Consider the following 18380-nt stretch of genomic DNA (forward strand, 5'->3'; position numbering starts at 1 on the left):
AATTGAATAATAATAACCATTTTTAATATTTGGTTGGACTAATTTAAAATTTAGAATTGAATGAATTTCAAATTGATTTATCCAAAATACCCCTGTTAATTAAATTAACAAAATATTCTTCTATAATTTTTTAAAAAAGAATGATGGTGGTGGCAAAAGGCAGCAGTGGTGTTGGGGGAAGGTAGTGGCGGTGGTGGAAAAAGGCAATGGTGTAGATGGTGGCGTGGAAGGTAATGGAGGTAGAAGGCAGTGGGGGGTGGTAGTGGAGGTGGTGGAAGGTGGCTGTAGTGGTGGAGGTGGCAATGGCGGTGTGGTAGTAGTGGAAGGCGATGATTGTGGTGGTAGTAGCTATGATGGTAGTGGAAGGTGATGGTGTAGGTGGCAGTGGTGGGATTGTGACAATAACGGTGGCAATGACGATGGTGGAAGGCAATAGAGGTGGCGGTAGTAGTGGTGGAAGTCAGTGGTGAATGACAGTGGATGCGGTAACGGTGTGGTGGTAGAAGGCGGCAACAATGGTAGCAATGACAATGATGGTGGTGGAAGGCAATGGAGGTGACAGTAATGAAAGGCGGTGGTGCTTGCGGTGGAAGGTGGTGGTGGTGGTAGTGGAAAGCGCTGGTGATTTTTGGACATGGAATATGATGGTTTTTTTGAAAACTTGATTTGTTAAAAAAATTAACTTTGGAATGGAATAGCCATTGGATAAGTTTAATTGTGGAATGGATTTTCATTCTCATGAAATGATCATCTCCATCTTAAATTATATACCAAATAAATAAATGATTGAAATAGGCATTTTATTCCATTCATACACACAAAAAACATCATAAAATTTTTGGATTTGAATAACGTGGAGACTCATCATTAACACTTTTTCTCAACTTCTTCTAATGGACTACATACAAACAAATTTGGAGTTGTATATAGCAAAATTGAAAAGGTAAGGCTGACCGTTCTGTAGATTTTCTTCACCATTCAGTGATAATCTACAATGTGATCTTGTTGTGATAAACTACAACGTGATCATGTTAAACAGAATGTCATACCATTGGGTGTTCAAGACTTCAATTATGCGTACCACACGCAGTGGAGAAAAAGACAAAATATGGGCACCCATAAGGTACAAAACTTTGGGTTGGAGCTAGCTTCTTGTTCAGAACCCAATGTTGTGTTTGGAATTATAGCAGAGGAGTGAAAATATTTTAAAATTTATTGACTTTCTCTTTCATTCATTTTTTTTTTATTTTTTATTTTCTTCCTTCCTTCCTTTTGGCAGGCATAGAATTAGAATTAGAATTAGAATTAGAATCGGAATTAGAATCGGTAGAATTGGAAAAAAGCAACTCAAAAAAGTTTTTTCTAAATTTTTTTTCAATTTTACCAATTCTAATTTCAAGACTCCAATTCCGTGCCGCGAAACATAACCTTACTTTTTTGATCTTCCCTCTTCTTCTTTAAACTCAACATCTACCTTTGTACAAAAATTGGGAACAAGATGTGTTGTGGACTGGAGTAGTATATATGTGGCCTGGGGCTTCCTTTTGATACGACTTGCTAGAGCACCCAATAGTTAAATTCATCATAATAATTAAAATTTTATTAGCAATATCTATAAAGATAGTGACAAATATTCAAAAATTGGCATTTGATGGTATTACCATTAGTTTCTTGCTTGACACAATAGTGTTTGATTCAATTTGGTAATTGTAATATTTAATATTCAACTTGAGAAATGTGTCAGGAGTTACAAGGTTACAATATTAGGCTAGATTAGGATTAGGGGCCGAGGGGCCCACTATCCCAAATTGTGACATCAGCTCCACCTCTTGGACGGACACCCCTCCTAACTGCATGTAATGGAGTTCACAAACCTAGGTTATGGACATTTTAGAGTTGAACATGATTCTAGAGTTCGAAATTTTTTCTTATAAGGTGTATATGGTTGTGCATAATTGAAACTGAATCGAAATTCTAGACCTAAAAAACCCTAATCCATTATCCCTGTTTGGTGCAGATCTAGATTTGGAACAGAATTGCGTATAACTCCAAATGCTTTGTTTGGACACAGAAAACATCTTTTAAAAATGAAAAAAAAAAAATTTCTTCCAAAAAAGTAACCTTTTCAAAACTTTGGTCTTCATTTATCACTGCTGTTGACACATAGATTCAAGTATTTAATATTAGCAAAAGTGAAAATAAATGCAATTTAAAGATGGCAGTTCTAACTTACGGGACAACAAGAAGAGAATGAATGTTAGAGAACAGATCCATGACAATTAAGAACACAAAGTCACATAGTACATGTTTTGGCTAGATTAGGTCAGGACTCTTGGGTAGACCTTACGCAAGCACCCTCCAAAATACAACGGAGGTCACAAACCTAAGCCATTGGCATCCATGATCACCCATTGACTCAGGTAAGTATGTCTTCAAGTCTGTAAAAATATTTTATTTTATGTGCTTGTCTCGTCTGTCTTTCGTTTGAATAAAGATAAATGAATATGCGAGTAAATTTGATTTTTAAATAAAATAAATTCTCAGCTTTGATAAGAATTATACACAATAACTTATTGGCTATCTGTGATTTTTCTTGGTTTTCTTCCTTTTTAATTTGAGTATATGCGTTCATGTTGAGTGTTTAGTACTCTAGTGTAGTGTTCTACCATGAGACCATCTATCTATGGAGTTATTCAATACATCAGAGCAGCAAAGGAAATCAACAGTAAAAATATGCGAACACCAATGTCCAATGAAAAATAATCACACAATCACACAAAACACAAGTTTTTTTTTTATAGTTTTGTATTTACGTTCACGAATAAAAAAAATTACACTATAATTCGCACCGAATATTCAACACTCAGATTTTATATATAAATTCTTACACTTTATTCCTACTAGTCATTTACATCTCTACATTCTATCAACCCCTTTCTACTTATACTGTTATGAAATTAGGGCTACATTTTTCTTAATCTCACAACTTCACAAGTGTCAGTTCATAACTTTATGTTCAAAATTCAATTTTTTGTTAGACAAAATTGCAATTCCTTATAATCTAAGACTTGTCTAACAACAAATTATTAAAATATAATTATAAAATAGAAACTTATTTCTTTGTTTTTTTATTTCTTTGTTCCTGTGTGATTAATTAACTATGATTTAAATTTATTAAAATAAAATTAATCTAAAAATCAACTAAACGAGAACCCATTCACCTCACTCTTAAGTTATCTGGCACAGTGCTAACGGAGAAGCGCCACGTGACACTAGAGACAAAAAAAAAAATTTGTTTTTAATTATTTTTTTATCCCTTAATGTCAAGTTTTGAAAAAAAATATAATCTAAAGTTTCCAAACCAAAACCCATTAATTTTTTATGGTAGGATTGTCATAATAAACTCCATGCTGAAGATTTCATCAAAATCACCATTAATTATGTACTGAACAACATACAAATTCAAATATGTAATCTCTTCCTTTGGTCAAAAATATGTCATTAACCATTCTTAACAAGTGCCAAAAAGTTACTGTTATTATTTGTTTTGTAATTATGATACATTAAAAATATATATATGATGTTACTCTTGCAAGTCAACATAAATTAACTAACTCATTCAGACAAAAAAAAAAAAAAAAAAAAAAAAAAAACAAAAAAAAAAAAAAACCCAACTAACTGTTTAGTAACATGATATATACTTCTTAAAAGAGGGGTAGAGTATACGGACCTAATTTCTTTCGGAAAAATTAAAAAATAGTATATGGATTAAATTATTTTCTTCAATATTTTTTTTTTTTAAAGCATAAATTTCGTTACAAAAATACTAGTTAGTTAAATAACAACAAAATGACAGTGACATACTAATTGATGTGAATAATATAATTAATATGATACCAGTGACACATCATCACATGTATGAAATCAAACACTAGAAAAATAGAAATGACCATATCATTGTTGCCTTATTTCGACCCCATTCCATAATTGTTCTTGTTTGCACCAGAAACAGTGTAAAATCTTCCGTGATTGGATGAATTGGTTCCACACACACACACACACACACACTCTCTCTCTCTCTCTCTCTCTCTCTCTCTGCTCTCTCTCTCTTCCATTGTCTCCTCAACACACAGATTCGAAAACACTCATTACATATATACTCTCAGCTGACTCTCAAAGTCTCATTTGACTCCGATATAGCTGACATGTATCGTCCAAACAGAGCCAAATCAAAGGATAGCCTGAGCTCGTTCTCTCTCCTCTGTACCAATCGATTCGAAATACCGAAGACCCATATCGAAATTGCGGTAACCCATTTCATCTGAGTTTCAGTTTCTGTTACTTGAGCTCGAAATCTGTCGTTTTTTGGTGGTCTGAACTGATTATTTCTGGCTTTTAATTGGTTTTATTAGAGAAAAGATTAATGGTTTTGTTTTTTTTTTTTTTGTATTTTTTAAATTATACTTTGATTTGTATATAATAGAGTTTGGCAGTTCAGTGTAGATCAAGAACTTCACTACGAGTTCATAGATTCAATAAACATTGTTAAGATTGCTAAAGAAAGTTGCAATTTTGATTTGGGTTCATAGCAAAAAGTTGTGATCTTGAGTTTTTGGGTTGAAGAGTTGAAGTTGGAAGTGGAATTTGGGTATGAAAATGGCTTATTTATGACTTGGGAATGAATCATTTTTGTAATGTGTTCTTTGAAGCACTACATATTTATAATTGGCTTTGAGGTGTTTTCGATTTTAATAAAATAGTGTTTCATTATAATGGCTGAGGTGTTATAGATTAATATGTTATCTGCAGTAAATGTGATATTGGATGCTCTCTGTAAGAAAATTGAGTCCACAGAAGTTCAGATTGCATTGGATTTGTTTTCATGGCTTCTATAAGAAGAACATTGTCTCCAGTGCCTCGCCCCGGACCTTTACTAAATGGGGAAGCCTGTTCGGTTGCTTCTCCCTTGTCCAGGTCTTCTTCTTCATGTACCCAGAACCACCCAACATCAGGTGGGATTACACATTCTCATTTTGGTTTTTTGGATTATGCATTTTACAGAATTCAAGCTTTTGTACTTGGTCTTTTCTCACAAAGATTTTCTCGCCCCCTAGAGAGGTCAAAACCGAAGGGACTAGTTTGGATAAGGGCTCTTTTCCATTTCCTCATATGTTTCATGGTTGGGGTTTTTGCTGGACTTACTCCATTTCTTTCTATGAATTTATCCACAAGTCTTATGTCCAAACATCAGGCTTTCTCATTCGAGGTGTCTCCCTCTGCTGGGGAAATTCCATTGTATAATGTTAGTCATGTTATGCAAAGAAATGTGACACCTCTAGTAGACAGTTGGGCTATGAATTATAATGCTACATCAGAGCCATATGCACTGAATTGGGAAAAACCAAGTTGGATACCTGATGGTAGTGAGACCTCTTTTAACCAGTCAAGCAATCAAGATTCAGATATGGTGTTCCATAAGCTTTTGATCATTGTGACCCCAACACATGGTCGACCATTTCAAGCCTATTATCTGAATCGTTTGGCACAGACATTAAAATTGGTCCCAACTCCGTTGTTATGGATCGTGGTGGAGATGGCCTCTGACTCTTCAGAAACAGCTGACATATTGAGGAGAACTGGTGTTATGTTCAGGCATCTTGTGTGCAATAAGAACTTAACTGACACACAAGATAGAGGTGTCCACCAAAGAAATGTGGCGCTGTCCCACATAGAAACACACCGCCTAAATGGAATTGTTTACTTCGCAGATGATGACAACATCTACTCCATTGATCTCTTTGAGCAGATGAGGCAGATCAGGTACTTTTCTTTGTAAAGTTGTTGCTCTACATCCTAAATGCATTTTTAAGGGTCTCAATTTACTTTTATTACCCAAAACTTTCTCTTCTCTCTTTTTTACTTTTGATTCTTGAATTAACATCTCAATTCATCCAATGTGATACATTATAGCATGACATGCATGATAAGAGAGCTTTAGTTTTAGTCAAGCATAGTGGTCCTTTTTTCCTTTGTTTTTGAGCTTTTCAGCAAAGTTTGAGCGTGGTTCATTTGAGAGCTCTAAGCTTGTCAAGGTGGATTATCAATCAGGCACATTGAAGACAGCTTCCATTTCTCGGAAGGAAAAGCTGTTGTGAGGGTTTCTAACGTTAGCTTGGCTTGTGCACATAGCTGTTAGATCGAGAGCGATGTGATGTCATGCTCTTGATCAAACGACTGAGGGCACAGACTCATGATGTGATGTGATGTCATACTTGGCTTGTGCACATAGCTGTTAGATGGAGAGCGATGTGATGTCATGCTCTTGATCAAACGACTGAGGGCACAGACTCATGATGAGAGCACCCTCATGATGAATTACTCTTCCTGTTAGTATTCTGTTGAGATTCATAGTATGTATGTTCGTGTCATAAACAACTCAAAAACTTGCCAAAATATGATTAATTCCATTATATAGTTTCCTAGGAAGTAAAAGGCATAACACGTAGGCAGTTTTATATTGTTTGTTGTTATGTTTTCCAAACAACATGAAGTACAATGAATTTTCATTCTTTGCTCGGGAATTTTTTATTTATTTATTTAATCATTCTTCACATGCATGCTTGTTTAAAGTGGCAGGGTAATAGGTTTCCTGTTCATAGTTGCATGGAGCATCTTTTTTGTTTTTCACTTCAGGGACATAAATTGTATTTGTCATGCTTGCTTGTGGAGGACAGAGGACTAGAAACTACAAGATTTTGAAATTTGAGTGGTAGAGCGATTATTCCAATTCCAAGCATGGTCACCAACTCACAATGTCATGACTGGATTTTGTGTTTGAAAGTGTGGTATTTATCAATGATTCAATTCTTGTAATTTGAAATGAAAAATGACAATGTTTGTATGAACTATAATAATTTAAAATAACTGACTAGAAACCTACTTCCAACAAGAATATGAATTTGAAATCATATTGGTAGCATATGGCGGATTTGTTTTCTGAGTAATGGTTTAAAAGCATTTTGAGGAAGAGGAAGCTGTGAAGGAATTACAATACAGGATAGTCTTAGGAGTCACTTTTTAAAAGTTTATTAGGGCTTCCTGTAAATACAGATTAGGATTGCCGGGAAATGTAGAGAAGGATTTTGGGATATACCTAGTTGCATGGGTTGCTTTTGTGGCTTAATGCATTAGTTTGGTTTAAATGTGCAGAATCATTGTTCATCACATTCAAACAAAGCTCTAACCATGCAAGTTCTCTATTAGAAATTCACTAACTTCTAATACACTGATTATAACCTTTTGTATGAATCCTAGCAACTATAATTCTAGGCTTCTAGCCAAGCAATGGCTGTGCTATCATGTTTTGGGTGTTTTCATAGTTTAATGTTGCATTTTCTGCACGACTATTGCAAAAAAGTGGAGGTAACATACACAAGGGATGTAAAAATTATTAACCTTTATTATTACAAGATTTGACTAATTTGCTACTCAAAGATTGAAAGTTGTGACAGATGCTAGTGAAGTGATGTCTCCTTACTAAAATGCTTTTGCTGAGGGTATGCAAAATACGATGTACTGCCTATTGGAAATGATTTTTTGATTGTGTAGTAAAATGTGGGATCAGAAGTGCTTTCTGAATGTTGAATTGGATCCATTACTACCATTCATGAGTTGGATATTGAGAATACTTCTGATGATAATCCTTGGGGCTTCTTAGGTATGTGGCATAAAAAATGGGATTTTGTGGTTGGATAAATTTGGCGCCTGCTTGTGTCTCTTGGATTCTGTTCCTGTTTTTGTTTCCTTAGGCATTTCTTAAGGTTTCGGATTTCATTTTCCATACAGGAGGATGAGATAGAAAGATGATCAGGAGACTCAGTGGGATCTAATTATAACTCTTGGTTTGTAAATGGCACTAATGCTTTTAATGGAGTGCACAACAAACTCAATTCTGCTTCATTGTTTTGAAATGGTTTATGGCCTTGAGGATATTTAGAAATACGTGAATCGGTGTCTGGTGAGGATGTTGAAGACTTTAGGCCTTGGTTTGTAGAAATACTAATGAAGTGGAAAGGGTTCTATATGTGTAAAGAATCAAAGATGGTAGAACCAGCGTTATCAAAGGTGTCCCCTCTAGCTTCCTACACATTTGATACCTATCTTCTAATTTTCTTTGTATTAGATCCATCGTAAAAATTGCAAAAAGTATTTACTATGGTTTAGTTTGTGAAGGGGTTCAAGCATCTGTAGTGGATTAGTGGACAATGTGATATCAAGTTCCTGGTGGTGGGCCAATTATAAGATCCATGTGCCTAGCCCTAGCCAACCATTATTTGATTGTAGATGGCCTTGATCCTCCTCCTTGCATCAAATTCCAAACAAAGCTTTGTTCATGTTCTTTTGCCGGTCCCCGACTGGACTGACTAAACTTTGGTTGAGAAGGCAAGAATAAGGTTAAGAATTCAATAAGGGTTATCTGGGTTGAGGTTTGTGGCAAATTTGTGACTGAGATTAAAAGGAAGCTTGCTGGAAATTCCAGATGACAAGGTAAAATTCAGGTTTAAGGACTTGTAGACGTGGGGCAATTAGGGTTAGGGTTTTACTACCAATGGGTTAAGGTTTTGGAATGAGTTTAGGGCCTAAGAAGGCTTAAGGTCAAACATCATTGCTTGGATTTTTCGAAAAAAAAGGAAAAAAGAAAAGAAAAGAAATGAAATAATAAATGGGAGAAAGAGAAAAAATAATACACATTGTAACATAATTCGATTGATTTTTCTTTATGGGAAAGCCGAATTCGCCTTCTTTTTTTGCCAAATTTAATTATATTATCTTACCGATCATCTTAGAAACTTTATAATCTATTTTATGCTTACGCAATACATTTCATTAAAGACATAAGCTATTTCCAGGTTAGTTAGTTAATTACTACAATGAATCCATATTGATTTTGTAGTTTTTATATCCTTGGACAAATCTTTGCTAGGAATTGTATGGCACATTTCATTGCTTATTGTCTTGGGTGGGAGACACATCATCTGGTTGGGATTGGGTGTCCCTCAGAGACGTTTCCTACTATAAGTAAGTCTTGCGGTTCTTTCAGCTGGAAAATTTCCCTGAAACTCTTAGTAAATTTGGTTTCTGAATGTTTTTTCTCAAATGCAAAATTCATTCATAGTAGGTTCTTTACCCATTTTCACAATCTTCCTATCCATTCTAACACACTTTCTCATTAGCTTTACTGTTAGGTTTCCAGTTGTCTGAAATTGTATTCCTTTATCACTTCCGCTGAACTTTTTTCAGGTCAAACTTCCTGCTCTAAATTTACATGTTATCATCTGTACCCATCATATGGACCTTTTGTTCCTATTTTACTCAGCTACACAACATATGGACTTGTGGCTCTGCTTTATAGCTTATTATGCTGTTGACTTGATGCACTCATTTGCTCGGAGCTTAGGAAAGATTTCTGATCTATTTTGAGCTGGTTTAGTTTTGTATCCTGAAAATGTCTTCACAATTGTTGATCTTAACCATCACTTCCATCATTCTATTGATTCTTGAACATATCTAGAGGACCAGGAAACAAAGGAGCTCAGTTTACTTTTATGCATAATATGGTATATATATGGTTGACACCATGAGAGGCCACCTGTACTCTAGGAACCCATAGATTACTATACTCTTTTCGATAATGATTTTTCCCCAACTTTAAAGTTCCTCCTATGGAAATCCAAAAAGTTCTTTATGAAATTCCAGTTAGTCATATTGGTCCTTAAATGGCTTTCCTTTGTCTGGTATATGATCTTGTCACTTCCTTCTTGACTGGTTAGGTCTAAAAGCAATGATATTATAGATCATTCCCTTCATGGTCTCACCCATTAACATATATGCTTTATTACCATTATCTCCATCTATGTGAACATTTTCTTGATAGCCAACATTTTTTACCTGCAGACGGTTAGGGACATGGATGGTGGCCAAACTACTAGAGAACAAAAGTGAAACCATCGTGGAGGGTCCAATCTGTAATGGGACTCAAGTTCTTGGATGGCACACAAATGAAGTGACTAGAAGATTCCGGAGGTTTCATGCCGAAATGTCAGGGTTCGCATTCAATAGTACCATACTATGGGATCCAAAGAGTTGGCGCAGACCCACTCTTGAACCTATTCGGCAGTTCGACACAGTCAAAGAAGGCTGGAAAGTTAGTTCTCCTTTCCTCTCTAGTTGACTTGATGTAGATGGTAGTAGAACATATTATTGTATGGATGGGCACTGCCATCATTCACCAAAATAGCTTGTTAATGGAATTTATTAAAAAATTGTCTTATGCTGAAATGCAGTAGCATCCTTCATAAGATAACTATCGGTGAATGGAGCTAAAAATGAGCTTCCGCTAAAAATATGATTGGAAGATGCCACTTCTAATTGTATCTTGTGATTAACGTTATTAATTTTTAATGCAGGCGAGCACATTTATTGAACAAATTGTAGAGGATGAAAGCCAAATGGAAGGCTTAATGCAGAACTGCTCAAGGATCATGGTTTGGCACCTTCATAGGGATATATCATATGCCTACCCTCAGGAATGGTTTATGAAGAATAATCTAGATGTCATTACTCAACTTGCATAAAAATTTTGATGTGATCAAGAATTCCATCTCGAAATGATGAAGGTAAATGAATAAATTGACATCTCTTCATCTTGCACTCTCATAAGTACTGAAATATTTTCATCTGATTGTGAATTTTCATACATGGCTATGTGGATGCCTACAGAAATCAAACAATGTTCAGTTTCAATGTTAATAGATTTGAACTCAGTCGTATATCCGGATGGTGTAATTATAGTTACCACCATGATGATGACAATAACAGAAAAATCCTCAAATGAGTGCCTTAAAAGACAGAAGCCTCTCTCTCTAGTTTTGGCGTTTCTAGTATAGATATGCCCACCAGTAGCCTGCTTAATAAATATTATAAAACTTAAGGACTTTGTCTCGTGTATTAATGTTGCTGAAAGATTGGCTCTTCACTTACAAGGCCATTGCCATGAGTGCTTCATTTAACTGCTACTGAAAACAAAAATATTTTTGTTTTAAATGCCAGGCAAACAAAACAGGTTTACTTGTTATGTAGCATCTAAACGGTCCCTTACCTTCAAATATATTTTTATGCTACAAGATTGTTTTTATATAATATACCTGTTTATTCATTTTCTTTTTTCCCATGTATTGCAGGAAGGTTTGGTCGACAATCACCGGTCATCTGGCTACCAATTTTTTTACCTTCAGTTCAGATGCCGGCTTAGGGTGCCAATGTGACATGTCTTGATTATGGTTTTTTCCTCCTTGTTCTAGTAGTGGGTGTATATGGTGATATTTCTTTTCCATTCTAGTCCTTTTTCATTTGATATTTTGTTTATTTTTTCTTCAAGGCTAGAAATTTCTTATCCAGCTTTTGGTGTTGGATGCTATCTGCAAAGAAGCAAAGTTTGCATCCAACTTTTTAGAATGATTGGGATATTGCAATACCATTATGTTGCTCTAAGAGATGTATGACTACAACTATTTATTTTCTTTTTCTTTTCTGTACTTCATATATTCCTTGTGTATAAATGTGGGGAATTTTCAACACACTGCTCTGAGTACATTCTTTTGCTATGGTCCTCAGCATATGTTTCCTTGTCGATTATGTGATGATTTATTTTGGTGGATAAGTGGGGTTGAATTCACAAACATGTTTTGTTTATTTTGGTAACCACCACTAAGGGGATGAGTACTGAGTAGTGGTATCCAGACACAAGGGAGTGAAACCTGCGCTAGTAAGTTCTCCGTATGTGAATCATAAACTCGGATGTCTTGCGTTTGATTCTCACAACACACGAAAACACTCGGACTTAAATAATATGTTTGGTTTGCGGGTGATTGCTCGTAAATGGAGTTTACAAACCATTCGAGAGTCCAAAGTGTATAAGCAGGTGGGTTGATTATTCGTTACCAAAAAAAATAAAAAATAAAAGAAAAAAAATGATTTAATAAAATGGAAATTTTATTCATTTGTGTCTATAAGTAAGAAAATGTATTAATTTTAAACTGGTCAGCATATAGAATATTCTCTACCCATTTCTAGCATTTTAAAACGACATACCAAAAAATTATTGATGAATTTAAGATGTGTCTTGAAGAAACTTAAGAGAACTATATAATAATTTCTAATAACTAATACATTAAACAGTCAAGTAATGTTTAAAGGGAGATTTTGAATGTCTTGTTTGGTTATTGAGAAAAAGGAGGGACTAAAAGTAATTGCACTTGAAAAATTCTAAATAGGCTCTCAAGTCTCAACTAACCAAGAAGTAAAAGAAACTATATAATTCATCCAACATTTTGCTCTCTAAACAAACAAATTTGACATGCTTTTTTTTATATTGAGATCACTTTGCTCTTAATGTGAGGTCACTTTGCACCAAATGTGCGCTTGAGGGAGAGTGTGCAAGATTCGAACGTAACTCTCAAATATGGGGAGCCATCTAACAACTCGGGCAACACGATACTTGCATTCGAAATGTTTTATTTTTATTTTTCCAGAATCTAAATCCAAATAGAATGGAGTGAAATTTAACATTTTGATATTTGGCCAAATTATACCATACTTTCTGAAAAAAATTGTTTCTTTTGAATCAAAAAAGTATCAATCTGGTTGATATTCCTTTTCTTGAGTTAATAAAACCTTGTTAGCCCAAATTCATTAAACAAATATTTAGTTAAGAAAAATTATTACGAATGATTATGTCAATCGTCGATATGTCCGAGTGGTTAAGGAGACAGACTTGAAATCTGTTGGGCTTTGCCTGCGCAGGTTCGAATCCTGCTGTCGACGCCAATTTTTTCTCATTTCTCCCCGCATAAGTTTTGAACTACTACGTATATCCCTTTTTTTTTTTTTTTTTTTTTTTTCGGGTTTCCTTTGGAGTTTGGACCAAAGGAGGTGTAGAAAAATATGTATATTTATATCTATATCTATCTATCTATTTATATCTATATATATATTATTCTAAAAGTGTAAGGAATTTCTTAACATTATTTTTTTTACATAAAAAAAAACTCATTAAAACATAATAATTCATACCTCATTAATAATATTGATAAGGAAATATAAATGTATATGTTTTTAATTGCATGTCTCTTTAAATTCATTCATACTTTAAAAATAAAATATAAAAAAACCATATGTATACTATATAATATATTTGTATATATATCTACATGGTACAAATAAATAAATTCATATGTATACTATATAATATATCTGTATATAATTTTTATGTTTTTAATTGCATGAGTTACATTTATTGAAATACTCACTTAAAATATATATAAAAAAATTCACATATATAATATATAATATATTTGTATATATATCTACATTATACATATATTTTATTTTTTACATTTTAGATAAATTTTTATGTTTAATACTCAAATAAAAACATTTGCTTTAAATGTTATAAAATTAATTTTTATGTTTTTAATTGCATGAGTTACATTTATTGAAATACCTACTTAAAAAAAAAAAAAAAATTCATATGTAATTTCTTAACAATTTTTATATTAATAAAAAAGTATTTTGTATATAATAAAATCATTTTCATTAAACGTTATATTAAAATTTTGTATGATTTTTAATTGCATGAGTTACATCTCTTGAAATACCTACTTAAAAAAAAAAAAAAAAAAATTCATATATATATATATATATATATATATATATATTTGTGTATAAAAAGTTAAAGTATGTATGATTATTCTTTTTTTTTTTTTTTTTTTTTTTTTTTTTTTTTTCATATACAAAAGTTGATTCATACTTCATTAATATATAGTATAGGTAATGATATATAAATGTATATCATATAGGACCTAATATTTTATGAAAAAAAATTTGAGGGAGACCAAAAGAATATTTTTGATTTTTGATTTTTTTTTTTTTTCACATAAAAAAGTTCATTAACATCTCATTAAATCACCTTATGATTCAAACCTCATTAACATTCTTTATTTATTTATTAATAAAAATTCTCATAACATCTCATTAAATCATACCTTCCCAAAAATTACCTAATCCACAATATTCCAAACAAAATAATAATAATAAAAAATGCCATTTTTTAAAAAAGTTTTAGCTTCCCAACTTTTTAAAAAAAAATCCCCAAAAATTCTAGAGCCTAATCCATAATATTCCAAACTTCTAAAATGTAAGCCACTTTTCATATTTCTTAGCATTTATCATTTTAATCATATATAAAAGAGGTCTTTGATTATTATGAAATATTTTTTCATTAATACATTAAATTTTTTAACCAACAAAAATTATAATTGTTAACTTTGTAGATGCTTAAAATTTGTGATGGTTTAATCACCGTTGGATTGGTTAAGAAGTTAAATATTCTTTAATTAAAATTTGTGATGGGTTTAATCACCGTCAGATTGGTTAAGAAGTCAAATATTCTTTAATTAATTAAATTCCACAAACATGGGTCCCATCAATGGACACGTGTCAAAATCTTGAAGGTTTAAACCTTTAAAGAAAAGTGCGGTAAAATTCAAATAAAAATTTGAATTTGAATTGATTTCCATTTAAAAAGAAACAAATCCCTTATTTATGGAAGAATCGCACAATATTGGGGAGTTTCTAAATTAAACGACCCACCCTTTGGCCTATAAATACAAGACCACCTTACAAGAGAATGGACACCTATAGAGACACAGAACACACATAGAGAAAGAGACAAACAGAACATTGAAGCTCTGCCGAAACTTTGTGTAACAACCCACTCCACCACATGGTATGATATTGTCCGCTTTGGGCCTAAGCACGCACGATTTTGCTCTTGGGCTTCACCCCAAAAGGCCTCATACCAATTGGAGATGATGCATTTACATATAAGCACTTCACCTTTCCTCTACCCAGGCGATGTGGGACTTGTGCACCTGTAGCTAGCCAGTGTGGTAGCCTGACAATGTCTCTTGCACCCGCCCACGGCACACCCGCCCACAAGGTCATCACAATCCACCCCCCTTGGAGGCCCGACGTCCCCGTCGGCACACTTCCGGCTGGGTCAGGCTCTGATATCATTTGTAACAACCCACTCCACCACATGGTATGATATTGTCTGCTTTAGGCCTGAGCCCGCATGATTTTGCTTTTGGGTTTCACCCCAAAAGGCCTCATACCAATTGGAGATGCTGCACTTACATATAAGTACTTCACCTTTCCTCTACCTAGGCGATGTGGGACTTGTACACCCGTAGCTCGCCAGTGTGGTAGCCTGACCCAGCCGGAAGTGTGCCGACGGGGACGTCGGGCCTCCAAGGGGGGTGGATTATGTTAACCTTGTGGGCGGGTGTGCCGTGGGCGGGTGCAAGAGACACTGTCAGGCTACCACACTGTCAAGCTACCGGTGCACAAGTCCCACATCGCCTGGGTAGAGGAAAGGTGAAGTGCTTATATGTAAGTGCATCATCTCCAATTGGTATGAGGCCTTTTGGGGTGAAGCCCAAGAGCAAAATCGTGCGGGCTCAGGCCCAAAGCGGACAATATCATACCATGTGGTGGAGTGGGTTGTTACACTCTGACTCAACAAAGATTGTGAAGTTTTTTTTTTGAAGAAGAACAAGCGTGCCACACCTACGCTATTTTCATCAAAGCCTTTCAACATTCAAAGATTTTGAAGAACAACAAGCACATAAGTGCTGTTCTCTTTCGAAGACTTTCAAATCCACTATTCGAGATCAAGCCTCACCGGCCCTTGTTCAGAAATCCATTTGAGTTTTCTTCAATTTTGAAGAACTCAAATATAATCCAACCACCGTTTATCACCCTTGAATCATTGAGAGCCATGAAGATCAACACCGCGAGCCCTGAGGAAGACATCATTGGTATGGAAGGCTTCTCTCCGAGAAGTATGTCGCAGCATTTATCTCGATCCATTCTGAATTCCAGTTCAAGCACGGGCTCACACTCAGCCTCATCCCCGGTATCTCCAAGAGGTGCGACTTCACCAGGGTATGCTGATTCTCTGAATCATTCACATTCAACTTACATGTAAGTCATGATGGCCGACACAGCATCGATAGAAGAACAACTAGTGACTATGGCTCGTGCTATTGAGAAACTCACCAAGACTGTGGAAGACAAAGACTTGCAGATTGCTTCATTAATGAATAAGCTTGAAGTACAAAAGCTCGTCGAGTCAAGTCAAGGACCCACACACCCTCTTGCTTTCACGCCACACGCAACCATGGCGAACAAGATTCACCATGTAACCACATCCGAACAGGGGGCAAACCAAACCAACTTCACCCCCTCCATCGCTTCGTTGTCTGTCCAACAACTCTAAGATATGATTAGTAACACGATCAGGTCACAATATGGCGGGGCAACTCACAGTTCTCTCATGTATTCAAAACCTTACACAAAGCGAATCGACAACATGAGAATACCAGTCGGATACCAACCTCCCAAGTTACAACAGTTTGATGGAAAGGGTAATCCTAAGCAGCATATCGCTCATTTTGTTGAAACTTGTAACAACGCAGGAACTGATGGTGATCTTTTGGTGAAATAATTCGTTCGTTCCCTTAAGGGAAATGCCTTTGATTGGTACACTGACTTAGAGGCTGAGTCGATAGATGGTTGGGACCAGATGGAATGTGAATTCTTAAATCTCTTTTACAGTACCCGTCGTACTGTAAGTATGATAGAACTTACCAACACTAGGTAGTGGAAGGACGAACCTGTTATAGACTACATCAATAGGTGGCGTGCACTCAGCGTGGACTGCAAGGATCGACTCTCAGAAATGTTTGTTGTTGAGATGTGCATGCAAGGTATGCATTGGGGACTTCTTTATATTCTTCAAGGCATCAAACCCCGTACCTTTGAAGAGTTGGCCACACGTGCTCATGATATGGAGATCAGCATCAATACTCATGGTGGAAACAATCATTCTACCTTAGAGCAAAGCAAGGATAAGAAAGAAGTAAGGAAAGACGAGAAGCCGATAAAGAAAGGCAACAAAGAGACTATGACTACCACGGTGGTACCGTTGAAGATCTCCACAAAGGAGAAGAACAAAGGAAGTGATAAGTAAAACAAATTCCAAGAGAAGGATAAACTCTGGCAGGAGAAGCTGTGCTTGACACTTAAGGAGCTAGAGAAGAAAGAGTACCCATTTATGGACTCTGATGTGCTAGGAATACTAGAATTTTTACTCAAAAAGAAAATAATCGAGCTCCCAGAGTGCAAACGCCCTTAAGAAATGGGGCGAGTGAATGACCCAAAATATTGCAAGTACCACCATATTGTTAGCCATCCAATTGATAAGTGCTTTATATTCAAGGAGTTAGTAATGACTTTGGCTAAACAAGGAAAAATTCTTTTGGAAGGTGATGAAGTGGCAGAGACAAATCATACCACCACCACATCCGAATGTCTAAGTCTAACTTATTCTAGACTTTCTAGTCATTTGTCATGCAGCTAGAATGCCCTCAGATCATTCAGTTTGGTTCATTGGAGCCTGTGATTGTCTAAATGCCTCAGACAGAGTTACCCGAACAAGTAAAAGAAGGATGGACTCTTGTGACGAGAAATAAGCCACACAAGCAAAGGACCACTTTGGCGCAATAAACCCACTTCAGCAAGGGGCAGGGAAAGGAAAAACTCCAACGTCACCCAATAAGAATGACTAAAGAAAAACAGGTGGTTGTGGAAGGAGATCAACCAGATGAGTGCCCCAATAATGGCCCTCGTAAGCCTGTCACATTAGAAGATTTCTTCCCCACTAGATATTTCAATAATGATCAAGTTCAAGCTGTTTACACAGTGTCCATCGCTGAAGTTGATGAGCCGACTGAACAAACTGATGAAAAAATCCCAATTTTAGAAGATCTAGGCAACTACACTGGTATGAAAGATGATAAAGAACGAATCCCTATAACGACTTGTGCCTCATGTTGTGCGGCAATCACCTTCACCGACGATGACTTGCGGTTAGGCTCGAAGCCACACAATCGTCTGCTTTTCGTTTCCGGATACATCCGGGAACAAAAAGTTATACGTATCCTCATTGATGGAGATTCTGTGGTGAACATCATGCCAAAATCCACAATGAAGGACCTCGGCATCACAATCGATGAATTGGCTCGTAGCCGCCTAGTCATCTAAGGCATTAACCAAGGAGGACAGAGAGTAATTGGCATGATTAGAGTCCATCTCACCATTGAAGAGTTAAATGCTGTGAATCCCCCGAATTTCTAAATGCGGGTTGGCCAGGCCCACGCCCGAATACCCGAGGATATCAAAACAAATTGATAATAAAC

General features: G+C 35.5%; 1 protein-coding gene and 1 non-coding gene across 5 annotated transcripts; both read left to right on the forward strand.

Annotated features, from left to right (window-relative positions):
* The first annotated feature begins 3959 nt into the window (after window positions 1–3959).
* On the forward strand, window positions 3960–11638 carry LOC132283405 (probable beta-1,4-xylosyltransferase IRX9H). 4 transcript variants are annotated; one of them, XM_059785343.1, is made up of 6 exons: window positions 3960–4307; window positions 4810–4974; window positions 5062–5820; window positions 9955–10204; window positions 10467–10676; window positions 11241–11638. In XM_059785343.1, exons 2-5 carry the CDS (start codon window positions 4883–4885, stop codon window positions 10632–10634), a joined length of 1269 nt encoding a protein of 422 aa, XP_059641326.1. In that variant the 5' UTR covers window positions 3960–4307; window positions 4810–4882; the 3' UTR covers window positions 10635–10676; window positions 11241–11638. The 4 variants fall into 4 exon arrangements, with proteins under 4 accessions (XP_059641326.1, XP_059641324.1, XP_059641325.1 ...); XM_059785344.1 differs by having other exon boundaries at window positions 3961–4307; window positions 4810–5012; window positions 5115–5820; XM_059785341.1 differs by having other exon boundaries at window positions 4810–5820.
* A 1162-nt stretch (window positions 11639–12800) lies between these two features.
* Window positions 12801–12882, forward strand: TRNAS-UGA (transfer RNA serine (anticodon UGA)). The gene has a single exon. It is a non-coding gene; the product is annotated as a tRNA-Ser (tRNA).
* Window positions 12883–18380: the final 5498 nt, after the last annotated feature.

The sequence above is a fragment of the Cornus florida genome, unplaced genomic scaffold, assembly GCF_030987335.1.
Source record: "Cornus florida cultivar Cherokee Brave unplaced genomic scaffold, ASM3098733v1 CherokeeBrave_3.0.0_Hap2_Chr11, whole genome shotgun sequence".
Classification (NCBI taxonomy): Eukaryota; Viridiplantae; Streptophyta; class Magnoliopsida; order Cornales; family Cornaceae; genus Cornus; species Cornus florida.